We start from the raw sequence: 22622 nt of genomic DNA, 5'->3' as shown, positions 1-22622 counted from the left end.
AGCTGAGGCTTCAACCTATCAGCAATCAATATGGACAAGAAACACACCCACGAAAACTCTCCCACCCCCTCAACACTTTCATAGGAACCCTCAACCTATCACGTCGTACAAATATGTAATCGTCGTCAAGGAATATTTGATAGACACTTATATTCGCCAATAGGAATGCGCGTAGTTGAGCCTGTTTGTCCGTGCTTAGCTAAGGAAGGTCTGTCGGTGAGTCTCGCTTTGGTGGTTCGAGAACAGCGTTCGAAACGGTTGGGTTTGGAATGATTGAGAGGCATTTGAAAAAGTGTTGTATTTTGGAGTAGTGCTGAGCAGACGATACTGAATTCCGTATACGCAGGTTAGTAAACTATATAAAGCAATTTACCACGACAGTAAGTAGCTATATCCGTCAGCAAATGTACGGCTATGGTTATGGTGGAACTCAATGTAAATTTTGTGAATAATATTTTGGCATCCACCAGTGATGCAAACCCCACCTCCCAGTCCCAACTGTGATTCCCAATGCTTTTGATGATTGGCAAATTGGCAACTGTGATTTGCCATTTGCCTCAGTTCTGTCTGGATCTGGATTCTGTCTGGATCTTATGAATGGAAAACGGAGTGACAGTTTGTAGTAGTACTCTCAACATTGCAAACTAATAACACATAAACAACAATGCATGCTGGGGGATGTTGTGCAGTCTGATTGATTTAGTCGAGCATCTGAATAATCTGACTGGGGTTGGTAGTGTGCATGATCCGGTCAGGGATGAAGCAGTGTTGCTTGAGGCTCTTTTGTAATTGAAGGACGTGCACTTACTCCAAACGACTTGTTAGTGAAAAAAAGAAAAACAAAAGCAGTAAATCATTTCACAATAAAGATGACTGGGCCAGTGTCCCTTTTTCCAGCAAGCATAGATTTACGTTTTTGATTTAGTCTATAAAATAAGATAGGGAAACAAATCTTCACAATAAGGTTTAAGACACCAATTTGGAGACTAGTACCAGACTATAAAACCTTATTGATTTGATTTCCCTGTAAGAAATCCTTCCAGTTACTGTTCAACACTTTAGTAATGATATGAGTAATATTATAATGACACTTCCCAATAAGCCATTAAAACAAACTGCAAAACCATTCTTCAGTAAAAAAAAAAAATCCTGATTAATTCTTTCTATATGCAAATAACCACAATTAGCATTTTCACATCCATTAACTGTGTTGGCACCAACTGCTCAACTACTGCATCTTGTGTTTAAAGCTCTAGTGCCCCTTAGTGTAATTCTTTGGTGTTGGCATTTCACGGGAAGCTGATATTTTTTAGAGTGGGCATTTAAATATGTAAACACAGACAAGGCATTTTCCTAAACCATTCTCCTGTATTATATTACAGCTGTACCGTTGAACCACTTTCCATAGCCCAAAGCCTTTCCTTAGGTCAGGCTGTTGTTTTTGCAGATCCTTTCTTTGGCCACTAGGGGTCTCGTTTACCTTTTGTATAATACAGTATGGTTGTGCTTTAACGCTTTTCATGCAGTGGGTTTACATACTGACTAATATCCAGGTAAAGTTCTCAGATTTCAGGTTCTCAAGATTGTAACCGTCAATTGTTCTGCCAGTCTGGTGTGAGTACAGTGAAAAAGTAGGCCCCTGTGCTGTACCTACAGTATCATGGAATACAGCAGTGTTACACAAAGGCTCCTTACTTTATTTATTAAGTTTAATTAAATTCGGAGTGTTGTTATTGCAATATTTATTCTTTATCGATTGCAGTTAACATCATTTAAAAGTGTAAAGGGATGGGGGGAAGTGGAACAGTCCTCTGCAGTAGTTTTGATAAGATTCTCCAAAAAAACAAAACAAACAATGCATTTTTTTTGTTTGTTTGTTTTGTTTTGGAGATGCCATTATTCCTAAAAGAAATACCTCCATGATGACTGCCAGGCAGTCTTATTGTATTGGAGGTCATGCGCAAGGTCATCCAGTAAATTCCTACAAAGGGTGTATTTTATACCGGACTCACACTGGTTACAATGAACACATAATCACAGCGCTGCCGAAGCACATCTTTTTCCAAAGGGGTGCTTCATTAATATACTGCATCTGGTCCCAGCTGTGCATTGGATGCCAATATATTGTATATTGAAATAAATAAGACTATTGGTGCTATACAGGCAGCCAGCACAATAATGTAGCCTATGGTTTAAGAGTCAATTTGGATCTCTCCTAAAATAAGGCATTTGAAACAAAACATTCTGCCACAAAGTACTTCAATGTTGCTATACTGGTTTGAAAAAATACGCTTTTTATTTTTGGCTATCCAGCCTTGTTAAAATGTAAAAATCTAGAATCTAAATGTGTCTGTTATAAAAAGTGCCCATTCTTTCAACATATCTGTTAAATTTATGTTTGTGCTCTAGGCCTATTGAACAGTAACGTCTGAATATTTTGTTATGTACCGTATTATGTCATTTTGGAAAATTCTTAAATGTTTTAGTTATGTAAGGCAGGGAGGATATAGCAATATCCCTTTCTTCTTTTGCCTGTATCTACCAAAGCACAGAATTATTTGTTTTTCTAAAAAAAATTCTGTCATACTTTATGTAAGTGACAGGATTGGTATGATGTAGCACAAGGATATTGTTTTACGTTGCTTAATCTGTTTTTTATTTCTTTTTAATCCCTTTAAAAGTGTGTTTTTGTGATTTGGGCCTAGCTCTCTTTTCTCTCTCCGTCCCCAGAATTGCTCTTGCCTGCCTGAGCTGAACAAAGATAATTACTCAGGAAATGTTTCAGCCAATCCCCTGCAGCTTTACATCCTGGTAGTCAAAGGAGACCATTCAGGGTGCCGCTTCTATCAGGGAGTCGATCAAGCTGAAGTACCAAGCCCTTTCTGTCTAAGAACTGAGACTGTCCTCCATGTTTTATAAGTATTGACATAACACTGTGTTAGCCATGCATCCACAGAGGTAAGCCTGCTTTATTTCCTTTTCCTTTATGTAGTGTTTTATATTATACAAGTATACAGTATGATTCTTTGAGATAAACATGCAAATCACACATCACAGCTCGAAAGTCAGGCAGAAGCAAAAGTTGTGTTTCTCTTGTTGCCTGTGGTCACATGGTTACTTAGCCAGTTGCCATAATATATTGCACTGATGACTAGGGCAATGCTTTTTGCACAAATGTATGTAACATTTTTCTGTTTACTGTGTCTTTTCTGGTAATAGGAGTTCTCTTTGTGAGCAGCTTGCCTGCAATCATTGTTTGCCTGTGTCACATGTCTGCTTCAGAGAAAATGGAAGCTAGAAAACAGATGCAGCTGTAACACAGCACTGCAGGGGATCCCTTGAGAAGCTAATGACTAACTGAACTGTAGATTACATTTACTTTAAGAAATTGCAGAGCCTGCCCTGCATTTTCTATTGAATTCGATATAAAAAACAGAGAATTGTAAATGCTGTTGCATTTTGCAATGAGGAGACTCATCGCATAGATTTGCTGTCAGCAACATGGTTTTCCTTTTAAAAGGGTACTTTGCATTGCAAATTCCCAAATGAAGATTTTGTCTTAAATTAAAATTCAGTTTGAGTAACAAGCAGCGCAAGGGGTATAATTAACCGTGTTTCATTAGCAGATCAGCATCCCAAAAACAGTTTTAAAGCAAACTTGCCTTTCATTTTCAATTTGTTTCAATTAAAGTAATTGTAGGGAGTGTTGTTACAGGATAGTTTACCATTGAAACCGGCTCACAATTTAAAACCCGAGCTATCGTTTTGAGCATCAAGTGCACTTCATTTGCTGACAGTACAGTATTTTAAAGGGAGGTGCATCTTCTGCAGTTTCTTACTGCTGGACACCAAAAATCTGACAACAGAAAACAGTCAACATAAAAGTGTGAGTTATTTCTTTCTGAATTAATTATCATTTATTACATTTCTGCATACATCGCTTCCCTGTCTCTTGACAATAATTCTAGCTCTGTACATTCTAGTTTCTTCTGATAGTACAGAGGGTTAAATATAAAGGTATTTCAATACAGTGTGTGAATTGATGATCAAAGTGCAACATCCTCTATCCAGATCTGTTTGCAAAGCCAGTCAGAATTATTTACATTAATTGAACAGACAGTTGCTTTCCTTTAACAAAATGTACAAAATAAAATAGCTTTGCTGTTAGATGTGTGGTTTGATTTCCATGTAATTGATTTGGCTGGGAAACCTGGTAAAACATTTAACCCCTTAAACAATTTTGCATTGGTGATCAAATTAAAAGTCAGAGATCTGCAGTCTTGAAATGCCCCATTTCTCATTTAAAATAAAGAAGCAGTCACAAATAAAAACAAAATGAAGATTTCCAAATGGTATCATGTTTTGCTTTTATGTAGGCTACATTTAACCAAAAAAAATAGAGAAATAAAAGAGGCTCAGACTGTTTTGTTACATAAAATAATGAGTCCCATCAGTTGTAATAAAAATGCATTTTGTATGAGCGTCTGCTGTATTTCTTAACACAGTAGGAAGTTTACATGAGGCTTATTGTTAGTACCAGTAGCCTGTGCTTTCCCCCCATTGAAGCTCTCCTTCACCCTCCCCCAACCCCAAAGTAGGTGGGTATTTTAGCATTATAAATTCCACTTTCAGTTTGGCTCAGCGCAGAAGCTAATTTTCAGTGCAGATTTTACATTAACAGGTAAAAATCTTTGAATGTATTTCAGCCCATAAGCAATTTAAGTATGTATCTGGTTACAAATTACTAATCTGTACAACATTTAAAACTGACAACACATAGTAAAAGTGAAAGGCAATATCACTGACTAGTGTTTTAAAATGGATACCAAAAGCTTTGAGAGTGAAGGAAGTAGGGATTTTAAAATGAGAACAAAAAAGTATTCTGGAATAAATATACAGCAGCATGCTTTTCCATATGTTTAGCTATCTGTTTTTTACAGTTACATTTCCTTTCTTTTTTAGAAAACATACTTTTAGATTACATGATTCTGTTTTTATTTAAAAAAAAAAAATCTCTGCATTGCAGCAAAATGTCTGTGAGACAGGGTAGCAGCGAGCTCTGTTCCACAGTGTAGCAGCCCAATCACGCTCCTCCATGTAACACTCAAACCAATCGCAGGCACAGTCTAGGTTAAAGATTGACAATTGCAGTATAGCAGCAGGGAGAGCAAGGCCCTTCTGGAAAATTCTGCAACCATCTTTGTTTCATCACAACCAGCCAAATTAAGGCCAGGCTGAAGAATTTTCTTGTATATTCTGTGCATAAGACAAGGTATGCTACTATGTGTCACTTTTCTGCATTGCATAATAACAAAGAGAATGTGTTATTTTTATAATTTCTAGTACGAATGAAATGTGTTACTTAGGGTATGTGGCAGACACAGGCAGACACTGATTTCTTATACACTGAACCTCACTTTGTATTACCTTACCTCTGCTATCTGAGGTTATACTGCCTTGTAAAAGTACAAGGCACTATAACCTGTAAAATGTAAAAATACAGGGAAGAGTTTTTAATGTCATCTCCCACAGAACCAGGAAATATAGCCCTCTTGGTTCAGTTTGAGAGGTTACCCGGTGACTCAGGCTAAAGCTATTGCATCAGCAACAGAAATAAATGACCTGATGAGCCAGTGATATTGGTTATAGCCCGGTTTGAGGTTGTCATGGTCAACTAAAATACAATTGCTGTGATAGAGTTTGCCCGCCGTCAGCCCAAACTGGGAAAAAATATGTATTTAAAAAGTAAACCTCTCTTTTATTATTGTAACATTTAATTTGTCAGATATTTTAAGGACATGACCATGATAATATGTGGTCATTCCAAATTGCACAGTTCCTGGAAAGCAAGTTGTGAGGAGTCTAGGGGGACAAAAAAACCAGCACCATTCAGGACAGTGGCTTTCTGACTTGCCATCTCCTACAGGAGTTATCCTTCAGAGTCTTGATATGTTGGGTTTGGCCCAGACTTTCTCAAAGTTTTGTTGCTGTAAAAATGAAGATGTTTTGCAATCCTATGTAACTACCTGTATGGGCAGCTCAAGGTCTTATTGGACCAGGAAAGTTTAGTTGTGTCTAAGTATTCATTTTCTTATATAATTTCATCATAATGGTGTCAGCTAATTTAAAATACAACTATGACTACTACTATTAATAATACTAATGCTAATACTAAAGGTAACCAATGTTGTCCTTGATTATTTTGGGGGCTGACTGGGTCAGCGGCTGCCTGAAGCTTGATATTGACACAGTTTTCAGATTTAACTTGATTGTCTTGTATTCGTCTTTGCTGACCGTTCTGTTCTCTATCCTACATCCACTTAAGCTGATTGTAATAATTGAGAACATATTCTCATTTTACAAATATGACAAAGGCACTGGAAGGTTGAAATAAGGAAAACAGGACATCTGTATTTATTAATGTTTGATATTTGTTGCTATATAGAGTAACTGACCAACATCTTACCATTACTTCAAGGCCATCGCTTTTGTGTAAGGGTATACTACTGTATGTGCTTTCTGCCAAATTAAAGGCTTAAGTTACAGCTTTAAGTTTTACAGATGAGTTACTTTAACCAGTAATATACTGTAGCAATCACATTTTTATTTCATGCATTTGTCAGATCTGCTAGAGCTGATAAGTTACTGGAGTACAAGTTTGACTTGCCCAAGGTCAATAAATATTTCAACAGCTGAGCAAAGTAGTGTTACGTTATTGGATTTAGTTGAATATAAAAGGTGCATTAAAATAAATGCTGTGCATAACAGTAAAATTATAGGCTAGATTTTTTACTTTCACTTCTGATCAAGCCTAAATAGATAGCTACTATGGTAGAGCTTTCTTGCTAAAACCGGAAATGGTTCAAACCTCAGCTTTTGAGTGTTAAGTGATCATACCTGTTACTGTTTTAAAAACTAAAAGCACCATTACATGTCTGTTGGGGGGACATACTGTAATAGTTGTATGCTGTTTTTCTTATTGATTCATTGGTTGTAGTTTGGCTGAAGAAGAAATTAAAACAGAACAGGAGGTGGTTGAGGGGATGGACATCTCAACACGATCTAAAGGTGAGAAAAAAAAACAAACAAATGGTGAACATTCGCCTTGCTGCTTAGAGATATGCTGCACTTTAAAAATGCTGTGTTGCATCTTCTTTAGTTAAGTGCACCACTATTTCAGAAAACCGGACCAGTCTTGTGTTGTGTAGCTGTTCACTATTTCACGACTGCTTTTGCTCTCACTGTGTTTGAAAGTAGTGGACTGGATATCAAGTATGAAGCCACTCAGTAACCCAGTGAACCCTTCAGTAAGTTGGTGGAGTGAACAGTTGACTGAGTATGAAATGGCGTTCCATACCGGACTGCTGCTGCAGATCACATTTCACTTCCTCTTTATACCCTTCAGTAAACACTAGTGGCAATCTGCTTTATACACAACCAATCAGCAGTGTGTATTGTACACCACCCTTCTTTGTGTGTGCAGGTTTTATTTCTTTTTTGTGGTGTGGTGTTGTTTTTTCATGCTGGGACTCTCTTTAACTGGTTCAGTTTGTAGTTTCAGATCCTGGGCCAGCAGAGCGTGTAGCACAGAAAAGAAAGATTCCTAGTCCTCCACATTCTTCCAATGGCCACTCCCCAACAGAGCCATCTGCCAGCCCCATAAAAAAGAAAAAGAACAGTCACAACAAGGAGCAGGTACAATATACAAGAGTTACTGTTTATGGAAATAAACCATGAACCTCGTTTAACTGAAACATATCTTTGGTGACTGTTACAAAATGTTGGTCTATAATGGGGAAACTTATACTTGACCTGTATTCATCAAGCAAGAATATTGTCCACATTAGGAATTACCAGTGTTACATACTGTACCTATGTGGTCTTCTATAAGTCTGTAATGTATGGTACTTCTATCTGTTTTGGTATTGTTGCATAATGGTTTACTGTGATTTTATGAGCTTCATAAGTTTGCTGTACATATGAACCCTGATAGAAGTAATATTACATTTAGTCTGACTGGTTACTGTATTTTTTTTTTTTTTTGCTTTTCAGGGAAATATTTAATATACAAAATAAAAAATAAGTTGTGTTTTACACAATGAGCACTTTTTAATCGTGTGTTACAAAGTAGCTTTTTATATAATGTTTATTAATGTTGGTTTGTCACTTATTGATCAGTGTAACATCAGGGCATTATTGATTAATACATTTAGCTTTTTTTTTTTTTTTTTTTTTTTTTTTTTTACAGCACCCTAGAATATGTATGCTGTAATTTGTTTTCTAATCTCATATTATATTGATTCTTTCATTAATCTGTGTTTGAAGATATGTGTTTGTAAACCAATTAGCCTGTTTTGCATGTACCAGTCCTGTAAAATCTGTTTAACTTGGTGTACAGAATGAAGGGACAAGCCATTTGAAATTCAGTCCTAACTTGTCATTGACTTCCTGCCAAAGAATAATAATTAGTATGCAAACGGTTCATGCATTGGTTGGTTGAGCAATAAAAACAGTTTTGAATTACAATTGCAAATCTGGGCATTTAGTGCTACAAAGTATCAGATTTCATGTGAGACTTAATTGTTAGAAGCGACACTCCGAACTCTTTTGCACAGTAATCAGCTTTGATCAGATTGTTTCTGATCTAAATATTATTGTCTTCCTAAATTTAAACTGGATCAAATAGTAATGTCATGCATTCAAGAGCATGAAGTGCCCTGTTGAACTGAAAGCTGATTGTTGTCAAATGTCTTTTGGTCTGTCCCTTGTATACCTTCAATGTGGTCATGTGACTGTTATGTGCTAACCTGTACAATTTCTTGTATTTTGAAAGCTGTTTCTCTTGCCTGCATTTCAGTCAGAACTAAGGCATGGTCCCTTTTACTATATGAAGCAGCCACTCACCACAGACCCTGTTGATGTTGTGCCGCAGGACGGGCGGAATGACTTCTATTGCTGGGTGTGTCACCGTGAGGGCCAGGTCCTCTGCTGTGAGCTCTGCCCACGGGTCTACCATGCAAAGTGTCTGAAACTGACAGCTGAGCCTGAGGGGGACTGGTTCTGTCCTGAATGCGAGGTACCAGCAATTCTTACAATTCAGTCTTGCACCGCTGAACTAAACTACTGTAGCATGCTGTCTGTCTGCACTTGAGTGCTGTGTAAGATGTGTCTAAGAACAAGCATAGAGGCATCATGTTTGGTGATGTGGGGGGGGAGGGCTTGGGGAAATAGAATACTTTCCCTGGGGAAGGATTACAGAAACCAGAAAGCAGCTGTTGATGAAAGATTTAAAATTCAAACCCACAGTTTTAGTAGAGAATAGGCTGCCCTCTTTAAAAATGAGTTTGGTGCAGTGACAGTTATGACACATTTATGGGATGGAATAGGGGAAGAGACCCAGGTTCAAAGCTTGTGATTGTCAGAACACGTTTTTAAATTGCCTCCTTTTCTTTTTTGCTTTTCAGAAAATAACAGTAGCAGAATGTATAGAAACTCAAAGCAAAGCAATGACAATGCTAACGATAGATCAGCTGTCGTACCTTCTTAAGTTTGCACTACAGAAGATGAAACAACCTGGGGTAAGTGACTATGTCTACCCTATAACTGGAACCAAAATCTGTAGCCTTTAGCATAGACCTGTTTGTACCATATTGTACTTATGCAATACACTCATTTGTACTCTAGTAAAACTTTTACATACATATTTTGTACACTTTATTGTATATTTGCATACGTCTGAGTATCTCAGTACCAGTAGTGCAAACTAACAATGTCACTATTCAACTTTTCAGCACTACATAACTTTATAGAAGGATAACTAATTGAGTAGCTTGGATCTGTTATCGTGCGACATAAATAAAATAATGGTATATTTGATTAGTATACAGGTTAGATGGTTTTAGGAGTTGTCTTTGCTACTATGGTCTGACTGCAGTTTTGAGTGGACAGGCATATTGAAAGAGTAGTGCAATACTTTGTGTGATGTTTAGAAATATCTTTTTATCATTTAAAGAAATGCATTCCGCTTAATGTCTGTTTTTCTTTTCATCAGTTCAAGTGTCCTGTAAATTACAAGAAAATGTACAAATAATTTGATAATATACCAAATCTACCATGTCTGGGCCTGTGGATTTGTTCTCCTAACTTTTTATATTACCAAGAAAAATCCAAATAAGACGTACATGGATAAAACACATGTGGTTAGTACATACATGGCACTCAGGCCCCAGAAAAACCCACAGTACTGTACTTGAAGTAGGTAAAGATGTACTGGAGGTAGGTTTTACAGTTGGCTTATGTCAGAAAGCCATGGAATACCTGCTAGAGACTACAGACCAGTTATGATATGGTTGAGAAAGAATAGATAGGTATGTTTTTAGTTTTCACGCCACCAAAACTTTAGCATCTCTGTGTAACAAACATAAAATTATCGGCAATACCCGGAATACAGTATAAAGCATTTAAAAAATAACAAGTGAAGGTTCTTAAAGCTCACCTTATTGTGTTTTGTAAACAGCTGAATATGAAATGCGCTCAAATTCAAAGGCAAGCTCGGTTTTTAAATCATACTTTGCAATTGCTCCCTCTAGTGAAGCTTTGCTGAATTGCTTCTTTCTGTAAACTCGGCTCAGCAGGACCGTCCGGAGCAAGCCTGTTTAATACTTATGTGGCCAGTGCTGTTGGGTAATAACACACGTTGTCTAGACAGCTGAATCCAAGCTGTTTTCTGGTCAGGAAAAGCTCTCCTTGCTCTTTTTCAGGATCAGCCTTGCTCGCCTCTCTCTCCCCATGCAGCAGCCCATCGGAGAGAACCTATTAATTGGGTAAAAAAAAGCAATATTTACCATATATCCCTAATAATGATAGCTGCAGTTTTGAAAATACTTGGCAGTATGACTGTCTAGAGGACTGCCTATCATGGTAAACTCTATGTCTGTCTGGACATGGCTTTTTAATTCACTCGTGTTTTGCATTTGTCTCTCAACAGACGGAGCCGTTTCAGAAGCCAGTTTCACTAGAACAACACCCTGATTATGCTGAATATATATTTCATGCAATGGACCTTTGCACGTTAGAAAAGGTAGGTTATGTTGTGGAATTCTTTCTTATCATAATATCCAAAAACGGTGTGGTTCATTGGTTGACCATAATAAATTGACATATACAGCATGTATTACAAAAATACAGTTTGTTGTTCCTTGCTTATTGGTTACGGCTGGTAATATGCAGAAAGAATGCTGTAAGTAAATGATCTGTACCAACAACTTCTATAAGCAGCCTTACCAAACATCAATGTCTTATCACTAGAGCTTTGCTTTACAAACCTTTCCTGTTTAAATTTCAGAACATCAAAAAGAAAATGTATGGTTGTACTGAAGCTTTCCTGGCTGATGTTAAGTGGATTTTGCACAACTGCATAATTTACAACGGAGGTTAGTGTGTGCTTTTTAGCATCGTTCAGACCAAATATTGTCCATGCAGAAGAAATGTTTACAATAAAATCTGAAAGAAAAAATATAAAAATATATATTTTGATTTTTCCAGGTAATCACAAGCTGACAGCGACGGCTAAAGTCATAATAAAAATATGTGAACATGAAGTAAGTGTATGCTGTCCCTAAAATATTATTGAAACATTTAATACAGCTCTACTCTGTTACTGTGCATATAAATATTCAAGTAAATGTGATATATATATATCTATCTATCTATACATATCTTCTTTTTTCTGTACAGATGAATGAAATTGAAGTGTGTCCAGAATGCTATCTGTCAGCTTGCCAAAAGAGGGAAAACTGGTTTTGTGAGCCTTGTGTAAGTAAAACATCTGCTAGTTTATATGCATTACACTAACTTGCATTGCCATCTAGTGCTGACTGTTTGTATTTTTCTTTCACAGAAAACAGACTATAGATCTGGTATACATAAAATTAAATTGAAACAATGTGTTGTGTTTTTCTTTTTTAATAGACTAACCCTCATCCTCTAGTATGGGCAAAACTGAAAGGCTTTCCATTCTGGCCTGCCAAAGCACTGAGGGATAAAGATGGGCAGGTTGATGCCCGATTTTTTGGGCAGCATGATAGGTAAGATTTCTTCCATTAAGCCTTTTTCAGAACACGCTTTATTTATGTAACTTCATTTAAATAATCCAAAACGTCAGATAAGAAGTGTGATTAAATATATGTGATTATTCTCTTTTTGTCCTAGGGCCTGGGTCCCTATAAATAACTGCTACCTCATGTCAAAAGAAATTCCTTTTTCTGTGAAAAAGACAAAAAGCATCTTTAACAGTGCCATGCAAGAGATGGAGATCTACGTGGATAACATCGGGAAAAAGTTTGCCGTTTTTAATTACGCTCCCTTCAGGACACCGTACACCCCAAACAACCAGTTTCAAATGCTGCTGGATCCCACTAATCCAACAGGGGGGACTGTACGGCCAGACAAACAAGAGAAAATCAAGTTCAGTTTTGACATGACCGCATCCCCAAAGATCATTCTGAGTAAACCCATGCTGTCCAGCGGCACTGGACGGAGGATCTCCTTAACCGACATGCCAAGGTCTCCGATGAGCACAAATTCCTCAGTGCACACAGGCTCCGACATCGAGCAGGACCCTTCAGAGAAGAGCGTCAAGGCTCCGTTTAGTCACTACAGTGCTGGTGAGGAGTCCATGGACTTCACAGATCGGAGCACAGGTACACCCAGCGACAGGGACTGGAAAACTGATCCTGCCCTTGAGAGTTCTACTTAGAAACAACAGCTACAGCTGTGCTTTATCTCAAGCTGGTTGTCAGAGCAGTCACATTTCTAAATGGGGTTTAACAATTTTGATGCTGCATTAGACGGATGAGGAATTTGGTTGTGTTCCTCCTGATGTAATCAGAAGGGGTGTTTTTTTATTGTAAAATTCTGGAAGTTGTCTGCTGGCTAAACTTGTATTCTAAATTAAACTGGAAGCTGTTCATCTATTTTAGTACAAATAGTCTGCATACACAGAGTAGAATCTGACGGTTCTTCTAGCTAGAATAGTAACGACTGTCTATTCAGTTCAACGATAAGGTGTTCTCATGTAGCGTGATATTTCTAGTACCCATTAACAGCAGGTTTGTAAATTGCAGGAAACTATGTTAGCAGTACTGTACTTTATATGTAAATGCTGCATTATTAAAAACTGTTTATTTTAATAAGTGTATTGGTTATTCTAATTATAAATGTGTGTATTTCCTACCTTAGCATCTCCAGCATCTGCAAAAATGGGGCATGCTGGGAGTGTGACTGGGAGTCCAAAACCTTTCTCTTCTCAATCATCCACACCCATTGCTCCTAAACAAGAACGCACCTCAACAACAGGCAGCATTCTTAACCTTAACCTGGGTTGGTTTGAATAATTAAATATATGTTTTCTCTTGAAGGACCATGTCTAATTTTGGATAGCAATGTACTGGTAGTAATGTAATATAGGATGAATGGAAAATCAAATGTTCTTCTTTTATTTTCTGTAAAAAACAATCAGAAGCAATTGTATCATCATTCTATTTCTGTGTTTGTTCCAGATCGCAGCAAAGCTGAAATGGACCTGAAAGAACTGAGCGAGTCGGTACAGCAGCAGTCCACAGCACTTGTGCTGACATCACCAAAGAGACAAATACGCAGCCGTTTCCAGCTCAACCTTGATAAAACCATTGAAAGCTGTAAAGCCCAGCTTGGTAAGCAGTGGGATTAGCTACAGCCTTTCCATAACAAAACCATTGCAGTAGTCATTGTAGTACAAGTGGGTTTTTGATATCTGCTGAAATGTTACTGTAATTCAGTAATCAAGGCTTCTGCTATGACACCCTAAATAAAATAATTAACTGACTTTTTATTTTTATTTTTTTTATACAGGAATAAATGAGATTTCTGAAAATGCGTACACAGGGGTTGAACACAGTGATTCTGAAGATTCGGAGAAGTCTGACTCCAGTGACAGCGAGTATATGAGTGAAGACGAACAGAAATTAAAAAATGGACAAGATGAGGATAAAAGCGAAAGGGACCTAAAAAAGAAAGCCAAACTGCCTTCCCAAAGTGATGTAAAAACAGAGGCTAATGAAGAAAGCAAAGCAACTGAACAGAAAACTGAACTCTTAACAAAAGAAAGGTCAAGCTCAGACTTGGAAAAGGAGCATTCAGAAAAACTTAAGGGTTCACAGCACTCTTCAAAGGAAAAGTTAAAAGCCAAAGAAGAGGTGGGGCCCCCTCCTGTGGGCCAGGACATGGATTCGGACTCTGATGGGGAGCTGGTGATAGACCTGGGGGAGGATCACGCTGGCCGTGACAGGAAGAAAAGCAAGAAGGAGCAGACTTCCACGAATGCAACGAAAGAGACTCCTGCTGCTAAGCAAGAGGGTACTGCAAGATTTTTATTTTTAATTGTATGCGCTGGGGCTCCTTTCTGTATTGAGGGAGTGGAAATCCCTACTCTCAGTACTGTTTTTTTTTTTTTTATAACTACTTTATTGAATGTGTTAGTGAAGTGACTGGTTGCTCAGATTTTCTGATTTCTTATAGCAGATAATCAATTAAGTGCCTACAAACTAGAGTTATTATGGATTGGATAACTTCTGCCTGAACAGATTTAGCAGGAGCTTGATATATCGAAATCCCATGAATAGGATTCCCAATTAGACTCTGCTCATAATGGACCACTTTTTGCAACGCTTGATAGGAGTGTTGGGTAAAGTTATATTTAAACTACTTGCAGCTCACTGTTCACTGTATGTTACTGAATTGATGTAAATGAACAATTCCAGTTCATCCATATATCAATTGATTTCTTTTAGGTAAGGTTTCTCCTCCTCCCAGCACAGCTCTGAAGCCTGCAGGAGAAGCTGCTGCTTCTTCACTTCCTAGCCTCAAGGACTCTGCTCAGACTTCCACCATCACAATCCCGATTAATGTGGTGTCGATCCCAGCTACGTCGCTAACATCTAGCACTGCTGCTGCAGCAGTTAAAAAGCAGAGGCCGCTTCTACCCAGAGAAACTGCTCCAGCTGTCCAGCGGGCTGTTGTGTGGAATTCCACAAATAAGTTCCAGACTTCCTCACAGAAATGGCATATGCAGAAGGTACAGAGACAGCAACAGCAACAGAACCAGAGCCAAAACCAGCAGCAGCAGAACCCGTCACCTCAGAATACACAGCAACAGAGTTCACAGAAGCAAACACAGCCACCGCAGCCAGCACAGCCACCGCAGCCAGCACAGCCACCGCAGCCACAGCAGCAACAGCCGTCTGCACAGCCCTCCACAAGCACTCGATACCAGACTAGACAGGCAGTTAAAGGTACAACTCAAACCCATTTCAAACGAATGGATCGTAGAAGCAGCATTATTTTTTATTGTATAACCATAACACAGAAAACTAATTTGAATATACAGTGCTCCCTCTTTTATAACGCTGTAGTCGGGAGCCATAATTAAGAGACCGTGCTGTTTGTGTTCAACCTTATAACCAGACTACTAGCCTTGTAACCTGTTCCGCAGTATAAAGGGATGCCTTATAAAGGGGGAGCATGTATTAGGAATGATTAATGAGATGTTAGAACACAGCAAAGACTGCAGTAGAAGGAGAAGGGGGAGATAATTTTATGTCATTTTTGTTTCTATCAACCAGAAATTACAGATTTAGTGCATTTTAAGAACGTCTGTAGGTTCTACAACATACAGTACCCAAAGTGCAAGTTTTAGAGTAATTGATATGTTCAAAGTCATAAGGAAATAGTAAATAAACTGGCATTCAGAAATGTGTGCGTTTGGAATGCTTTTTTGGGAGGTTTCGATAAAGGAGTCCTGCAGTTATTACAATATCTGTTTTCCTGTATTGTTTCAGCTGTACAGCAGAAAGAGGTCACTCAGAGCACATCAACATCTTCGATTACTCTGGTTACAAGCACTCCAGCTGTTTCCATGATAACCACGCCAGTAACAGTCAGCACACCTTCTACATCAGTTAACACTGACTTCCAGATTGCAACGACTTCAGCTGACGTTGCTGCAGACATTGCGAAATACACCAGCAAAGTAAGCAATTGGTGCTTTTCAAATAAATATTCAAGAGTGCCTCTTTTCAAAGTTGTTGGCAGTGTAACTTGTTTTACTTGATACGTTTGCAGTATGTTTAATTTACCTTTCAGATAATGGATGCAATAAAAGGAACAATGACTGAAATATACAACGATCTCTCAAAAAGTACTTCGGGGAATACAATACAAGAGGTGTGTGTGATGAAATATAAAACATTTACAACAAGGTTCACGTTGGAGGTGCTCCATTTACTAGCTAGACCTCTCATTTCCACCCCATAAAATAGATGAGCTGTTCCTTTTCTCTTTACAATGTATAATGATTTTTGTACAAAATCGATAAAATTAATTAAGAAAGATGAGATGTGCATTTGTCAAGAGAAATTGTACTTAAATAAATAAATAAATAATAATAAATGATAATAAATTGACTGACGTGTGTGTCGGCATGAAGTCATAGCAGACTTTTTAAAATTGGTTTGCAGTAAGCTGGTCTAATACATTAATAGTAGAATAACTAATTATCTTCAGTGTATATAGCCTGCAAGTTTCATGCTGTATTACTCACTTTTCCTTTTCTTTTTTTACAGATTCGACGGTTGAGAATTGAAATTGATAAACTGCAATGGCTGCATCAGCAGGAGTTGTCAGAAATGAAACACAACCTTGGTAATAAATTCAAGCTCCCTTAAAAATGATGAAAAGTTCTTGGGGTGCTATTTACAATTACTGTTTTAATTGGTACATTTTGTTTTCTCTTTCTTAACAAATGGCTAATCAAAGGCTAGGATGTATATGTTATATATGTCTTGTATGTTCAGTTACTCTTGGTTAGTTACACAACTTGTATAATTACATAGATATCAGGTGTTATCTTTTTAAACAAGATTACATTAAAGACCATTTTGATTAATTATATGAAGTATGCACGTGTCTACAGTAACACTTCAAAAAATGTGACTATGAACCTACAGGACTACAGTATATGGCGTACTATTCACAGGGCTGGTATATCCTGTCTTGTACATTTCAGAGCTGACGATGGCGGAGATGCGTCAGAGCTTAGAGCAGGAGCGAGATCGGCTTATGGCGGAGGTTAAGAAACAGACGGAGCTCGAGAAACAACAGGCTGTGGATGAGACCAAGAAAAAACAGTGGTGCGCCAACTGCAAGAAAGAAGCCATCTTCTACTGCTGCTGGAACACCAGTTACTGTGACTACCCATGCCAGCAGGCTCACTGGCCTGAGCACATGAAGTCCTGCACGCAGTCCGGTAAGGGAACACATGCTTTTATTTGCAGTATTTATTGTAATTGACAAGGTTTTCAGTCATGTTATAAACACTGCTGTTTGTTCTGATTTTCTTAATGAACGATTTAATTGATTTTGAAAAACATTTTCAAAATCATTGTTGTTCAAGAGCTGAAAGAAAATGTTTTAAAATCTCAGCATTACATTTAAATGACTGTTGCTAATGGAACTTAATATGACAGGCTACTGTGAAGGGAAAACACCCAGATGTAAAAATAGATTTCATGTAATAGACATGGCCCATGGCCTCATCTGCAGAAGTACAGATTTGGTATAAATTAAATAGATTCATCAAAACAAAATAATAGGTTTCTATCTTGTGCAAGTGGTTGTTTATGGTTTAAACCATTCATATATTTTCAATAAAAAAGTGCACTTGACCTAATAATATTTGTAGTATTTTCATGTACAGTATTAAAGTAGTGTTTGTGTACAATGTATCAAGATGCTATACACGACTACCCTTACTGGGGTGGGGGAGGAAATCTATTCAAGATTCTTGTAAAACACTACTGCATCTTTTCGGTTACAGAAATAGTATACTGTTTTGGAATTTATTCTGTTCATTAGTTATGTATTACAGCCATAATAATAATATGAGTCTGTTTTTAGAATTCCAGATGCAAGTGGTTTCCAGATCTTACTGGAAGCACAAGCTAGGTAGGGATTGGCCTGCGCCAGTTCATAGAGAGGATAAAAGTGTGTAGGAATATAGGGAACAAAGTTGTAGTAGGTTTTAAATTGTTTTAAATACTAGCGATTTCATATTCTGTAGTTAAGGAAAACATTGAAGTGATCTGGGGATTAGGGAAACTAGATGAGTGTTGTATTCTATTAACATGCCATTGAAATTTAATTTTGTTTCGTTTGTCTTTGCAGCCACTGCATCTCAGCAAGAGGCTGAGACAGAAACGAATACAGGTGCTTCAAGCAAAACCTCCCAACAATCTGCCAGTGTTCAGCCACCAGCATCAGAGACTACAGCTGCCCCACATGAAAAGGAATCCAGTGTAGAAAAAAGCAAAGACAATGACACTGTTAGTGTATCTTAACTTTTTATTTGACTGCATCACTACATTTAATCTTCTATGTATTTCATGTCAAGCTCTTGTTCAGAAAAAGACTGATTTTTTTTTTTTTTTTTTTTTATTCCAATCCTTTCCACATTCAGCTTCACCACAGCCAGAATTAGAAAGCAGACCAATATTGCAAACAAACTAGTAACACCAGGCTTTCCTAATTATTGTTAGTGGAGCAGCCTTTGGTTTTAATAGGCAAATCAGTGATAACTGGTTACTATCACGCTGTATGTATTTCAGGAGTCGAATTTGATGTGATCTGCTTCAGTAGGTGGAGAACACTAATTTATACGATTCTCTGAAACAGAAACCTTCTGAAGCCCTCTGGATAATATGAGATGGAAACACAAACACTCATTTTAGTTCACTTGCAAAGGAAATGTGTTGTCAGTAAAGAGGTTCCATTCAATAGTCTTCTGTACATGAATTTCTTCTGTTTTTTGCAGCTGTGCTGATTAGTTCCAGCTCTAAACATGCAAATGGAAAGGGGTCGCTGATAACAATTAGTACTGGCTGTGGTGTTTGATATTGGTATTATCATATTAAATATGAACTTCCTTATAAATTACCTATTTTTAAACAAAATACATGTCTTGTTATTCCTGTTGACATTTCTAATAATTTCCATATATTTTGTAATACAGCAAAATACATTCTGGTGGATCTCTTTTTTTACCTTTCCAATTCCTGTGCAATGAACAGTTTGTTTCCTATACATACAAACTTTATTTCCAGTATAGAAATTACAATAGAGTGGGGGAGCCACCTCACATTTTGTTTTTAGCTTATTTAAACAAAATGTTTAAAATCTATGAAAAGTCCACGTGAATAAAAAGGCAAGTACTTTTATCTGAAACAAATCATTTACAGGGAAGTATAACTTTAAATAGAGTCGGCAACATTAAAAGAAAGTTGTAGCACCTGATTTCGCTTTTGTAGAAATGAATTGAAAATCCCTGTGCTGTCTCTGCAGATAGCAACAGGCGTGAAGAGCAGCCAGCCAATTAAATTGGTCCAGGTACCACAGACTACTACCTTTATCCCAAATTCTCAACCCACAATAGTAAGTACAGAACTTATTCACACTTCTAGTGCTGTATAGTTGTTGTTTTTTAAAAGCATGTTTCTTCTTAATAGTGCTTTTAATTTTCTCTCTTGTTGGCCTATTTTTCTTATTTGCATTATTTAGTTAAGCTTTATTTTACTTAGTGTAATGGCATCTTAATATCATTGTTATGTGACTAACAAAAGACCTATTTACACGTATCGAGAGAGGTGTTTCTGAACCGCACCATACGGGCCTGCTAAGAGACAGCCATTAACTCATTACATCTTTAGTTTTATATTCATCAAGAACTATTATAAGCATTTCATTAGCAATGCTGGTGTATTTCATTAGCTACAACCTATTATTTAGCCACCTTTTAAAACTGTGAAAATACTCGTAGAACAGACAGATGTCTGCATTTCTAATTCATATTTGATAGTACAGAAACAGAGATACATTCTTACCTGCGACTTTACATGAGTTAAGATATAAACAAGTTAATCTTGTAACTTTGCCATAAGCTTTACGGCACAGCACCATCCAGTCTTAGAAAACCCTGTACATTTACCACTGGCCTGGAGAGTAACACATACTACATATTGTATGCAGTCACATACATTAAGGTGCACAGTGATTCAAAAGTTGCTGCTATTTATTAATTTACTGAACACTGTACAGTTATTCTCCTGGTTTTAGTGTTTTGGGATGGTAGCACGTTCTTGTACAGCAACATTTCCATTACTAGATTTGCTTCTCTAACAAGATGTACATCGTTTTTTCTTCTATTGTTTTTTGATTGTAACAAAAAAAATGATTGGGAATTGCTTCTCATTTATTTGTATTTATTTATTTTTTCAATTAAAAAAGAAACCTTTTTCTCCACAGACGATCCCAGTAGTTGTCGGCCCCAGTGCTGGGACAGTAGCCATGCGAACAGGAGTCCAGTATGTCCAGGCTACAATGCCAGTTCAAGTACGCAGAGTATAAGGCTTCACAAAGCACACAGGAGAAAAGACTGAAAGCACTGTGTGTGCATGAAAGAGAGAGAGAGTTAAAAAAAAAAAAAGATTTGTGAATTGTGTAAAAATGTGAAACTGCACTTCCGTGTACTAACCTTGATGCGATGGGAAAACTGTATTTGTGTAAATAACAAAAAACAAAAAACAAAAAAACATGGGCTACACTACATTGTTGTATAGCATTGGCACCCTTTTTTAATGAGCATGGCTCCTATTGGTGTGTGCTTCTTTTGTAAATAATCTTCAGTTTTTGGATGTCTTAAACATAGATCCATCTTCATTTTTTTTTTGGTTTAATTTTTTTTTTTTTTTTGTCACTACTGGAATGCTAGACAGCATTGGTTAAAAAAGATTTGGTTAAATTTAACAGAAACTGTGAGCCAGAGGGCGTTTTTAACAAATGTAAAATGATTTATTTTTTATATTTTGCACATTTCAATACCATGGAAGTCCCTGGATGCCTCATTTCTGCAATGCACCTGACAATCGTGCGGTAAAATAGACCACAAGTCCCAAAACTTATAGAAAGATGCATCACTCCATTTGTGGAAGCTTAACATGATTATTATATATGGGAGATGCACAAAACAGGTGTTTATTATGGGGCCCCAGAGTTTGTGCAAATGGTGCATATCTTAATACTGTCTGCCTACAATTTATATCCCTGATTTTTTTGTGGACCTCATTTGTATTTTTATTGTATGTAGTAATGTTTATACTGTTGAAGGTTAAAGGGTGGTGGTATTCAGATCTAGCACAGCTTAGATTATTAATAGAGACCCCAGTGACACAAACACAAGCCCATGAAATACAGCTGTGCTGAAACTATTCATTCTAAAACGGAGCCCTTAGTATGGCTTTCTTAGCAAGCAGTTCCATATGAACATATTGTATTAATGGGGAAAATAATTGGCCAAATTATACTAACCAAATGTATAAAGCAGAATGAAAATATGTTACAAATACGGTTACATTTTTTCTTGCAGAACTGTCTGTAAAATGTAAGTTAATGATAAACACAATATTTATGTATGAGTCCAGCTACTGTAAAAAATCAGTTTGTAATTTTTTTTTGACTTTCTGGTCACTTCCATTGTTTATAAAAGAAGCGATTTGTATATATAAGACTGTTAGTGTAAAGTGTTAAAAGGTATCATTTTAACAAAGAAAAAAGTGTCCAGTTTTTCTGCAGGCCTAACTTGTGAAATGTGCTTGCATATTTCTATTTGTACAAAGTTTATATTAAAATGGATTTGTTTTTATTGACATTGATCATCATACTAAAGGTATAAAGAAATTACATATAAAACACAAAAGGGATTGCGTGAAAGAATCTCTGACAACACACACACTTGTGCTGGAACTCATTACATTCTCTCCCCACACATTATGCACAGAATACATTCAGTATTCAAAACCTTGTTCAATAAATCATTATACGCCACAAAGTGTAAGACCAACTCTGAAAACTGAGGTATTGTCTGTGTAAATATTACAAATGAATAAAAGGCTTACAAGTGTCACCCTAGTCATCTTGGAATCCATTGACCGGGGTTTGAGTGATTGAAATGATATTTAGGCTTGCAGTCTCCAGTCTGCAATAACTGGTGGTGTACTGTACATAAACTATATTCATTGTGCCTTCATATGCCATCTGCCCAAGCAAGGGCAGTCAACTCTTTAACCACGTTCAGCACACCATCTCTTGTTCTGTGTTCTATTGTTTTAAACTTGACTAAGAATAAATGTAAATATTGTTTTTCATAATTATGTAATTGTAATTTTTATGGTATTTCTGCATTATTGTGAGTCTATAGATTCAAAAAAATCAAGGAGTTCAGTAATCAACTGGACAAACTTACATTACTGTCAAAATCAGGTGTGATTTTGACAGTGAAGGTACTATAAGAAACACATTAAGGGCTTCAGGAGAGATTGCTTCCATTCAAATATGATTTATTAGTCATTTAGCAGACGCTTTTATCCAAAGTGACTTACAGAACTATGCATCACAACTGCTTCTGTAGAGTCACTTACAGTAGGACCTCGGTTTTACGTCTCATCCGAAGGATGGCGCACAAGGAGGGTAAGTGATTT

At 37.1% G+C, this 22622-nt stretch overlaps 1 protein-coding gene across 3 annotated transcripts; it reads left to right on the top strand.

The window, feature by feature from the left end:
• Window positions 1-169: 169 nt before the first annotated feature.
• Window positions 170-22292, top strand: LOC117430749 (MYND-type zinc finger-containing chromatin reader ZMYND8-like). Of its 3 annotated transcripts, XM_034051155.3 has the most exons (24): window positions 170-346; window positions 2731-2958; window positions 6998-7068; window positions 7556-7695; window positions 8858-9076; window positions 9465-9578; window positions 10761-10823; window positions 10988-11080; window positions 11345-11432; window positions 11545-11600; window positions 11737-11814; window positions 11971-12086; window positions 12211-12701; window positions 13240-13380; window positions 13560-13712; window positions 13891-14394; window positions 14829-15329; window positions 15876-16066; window positions 16180-16260; window positions 16659-16737; window positions 17102-17341; window positions 18259-18416; window positions 19432-19521; window positions 20392-22292. In XM_034051155.3, the coding sequence occupies exons 2-24, from the start codon at window positions 2945-2947 to the stop codon at window positions 20491-20493; spliced, it is 3783 nt and encodes a 1260-aa protein (XP_033907046.3). In that variant the 5' UTR covers window positions 170-346; window positions 2731-2944; the 3' UTR covers window positions 20494-22292. The 3 variants fall into 3 exon arrangements, with proteins under 3 accessions (XP_033907046.3, XP_033907066.3, XP_033907056.3); XM_034051175.3 differs by lacking the exon at window positions 10761-10823; XM_034051165.3 differs by lacking the exons at window positions 170-346; window positions 2731-2958 and adding an exon at window positions 5003-5272.
• The last annotated feature ends 330 nt before the right edge of the window (window positions 22293-22622 follow it).

This window comes from Acipenser ruthenus, chromosome 29, assembly GCF_902713425.1.
Source record: "Acipenser ruthenus chromosome 29, fAciRut3.2 maternal haplotype, whole genome shotgun sequence".
Taxonomy (NCBI): Eukaryota; Metazoa; Chordata; class Actinopteri; order Acipenseriformes; family Acipenseridae; genus Acipenser; species Acipenser ruthenus.
The sequence above is the reverse complement of the archived record's forward strand: the minus strand, read 5'-3'. Positions and strand labels throughout refer to the sequence as shown.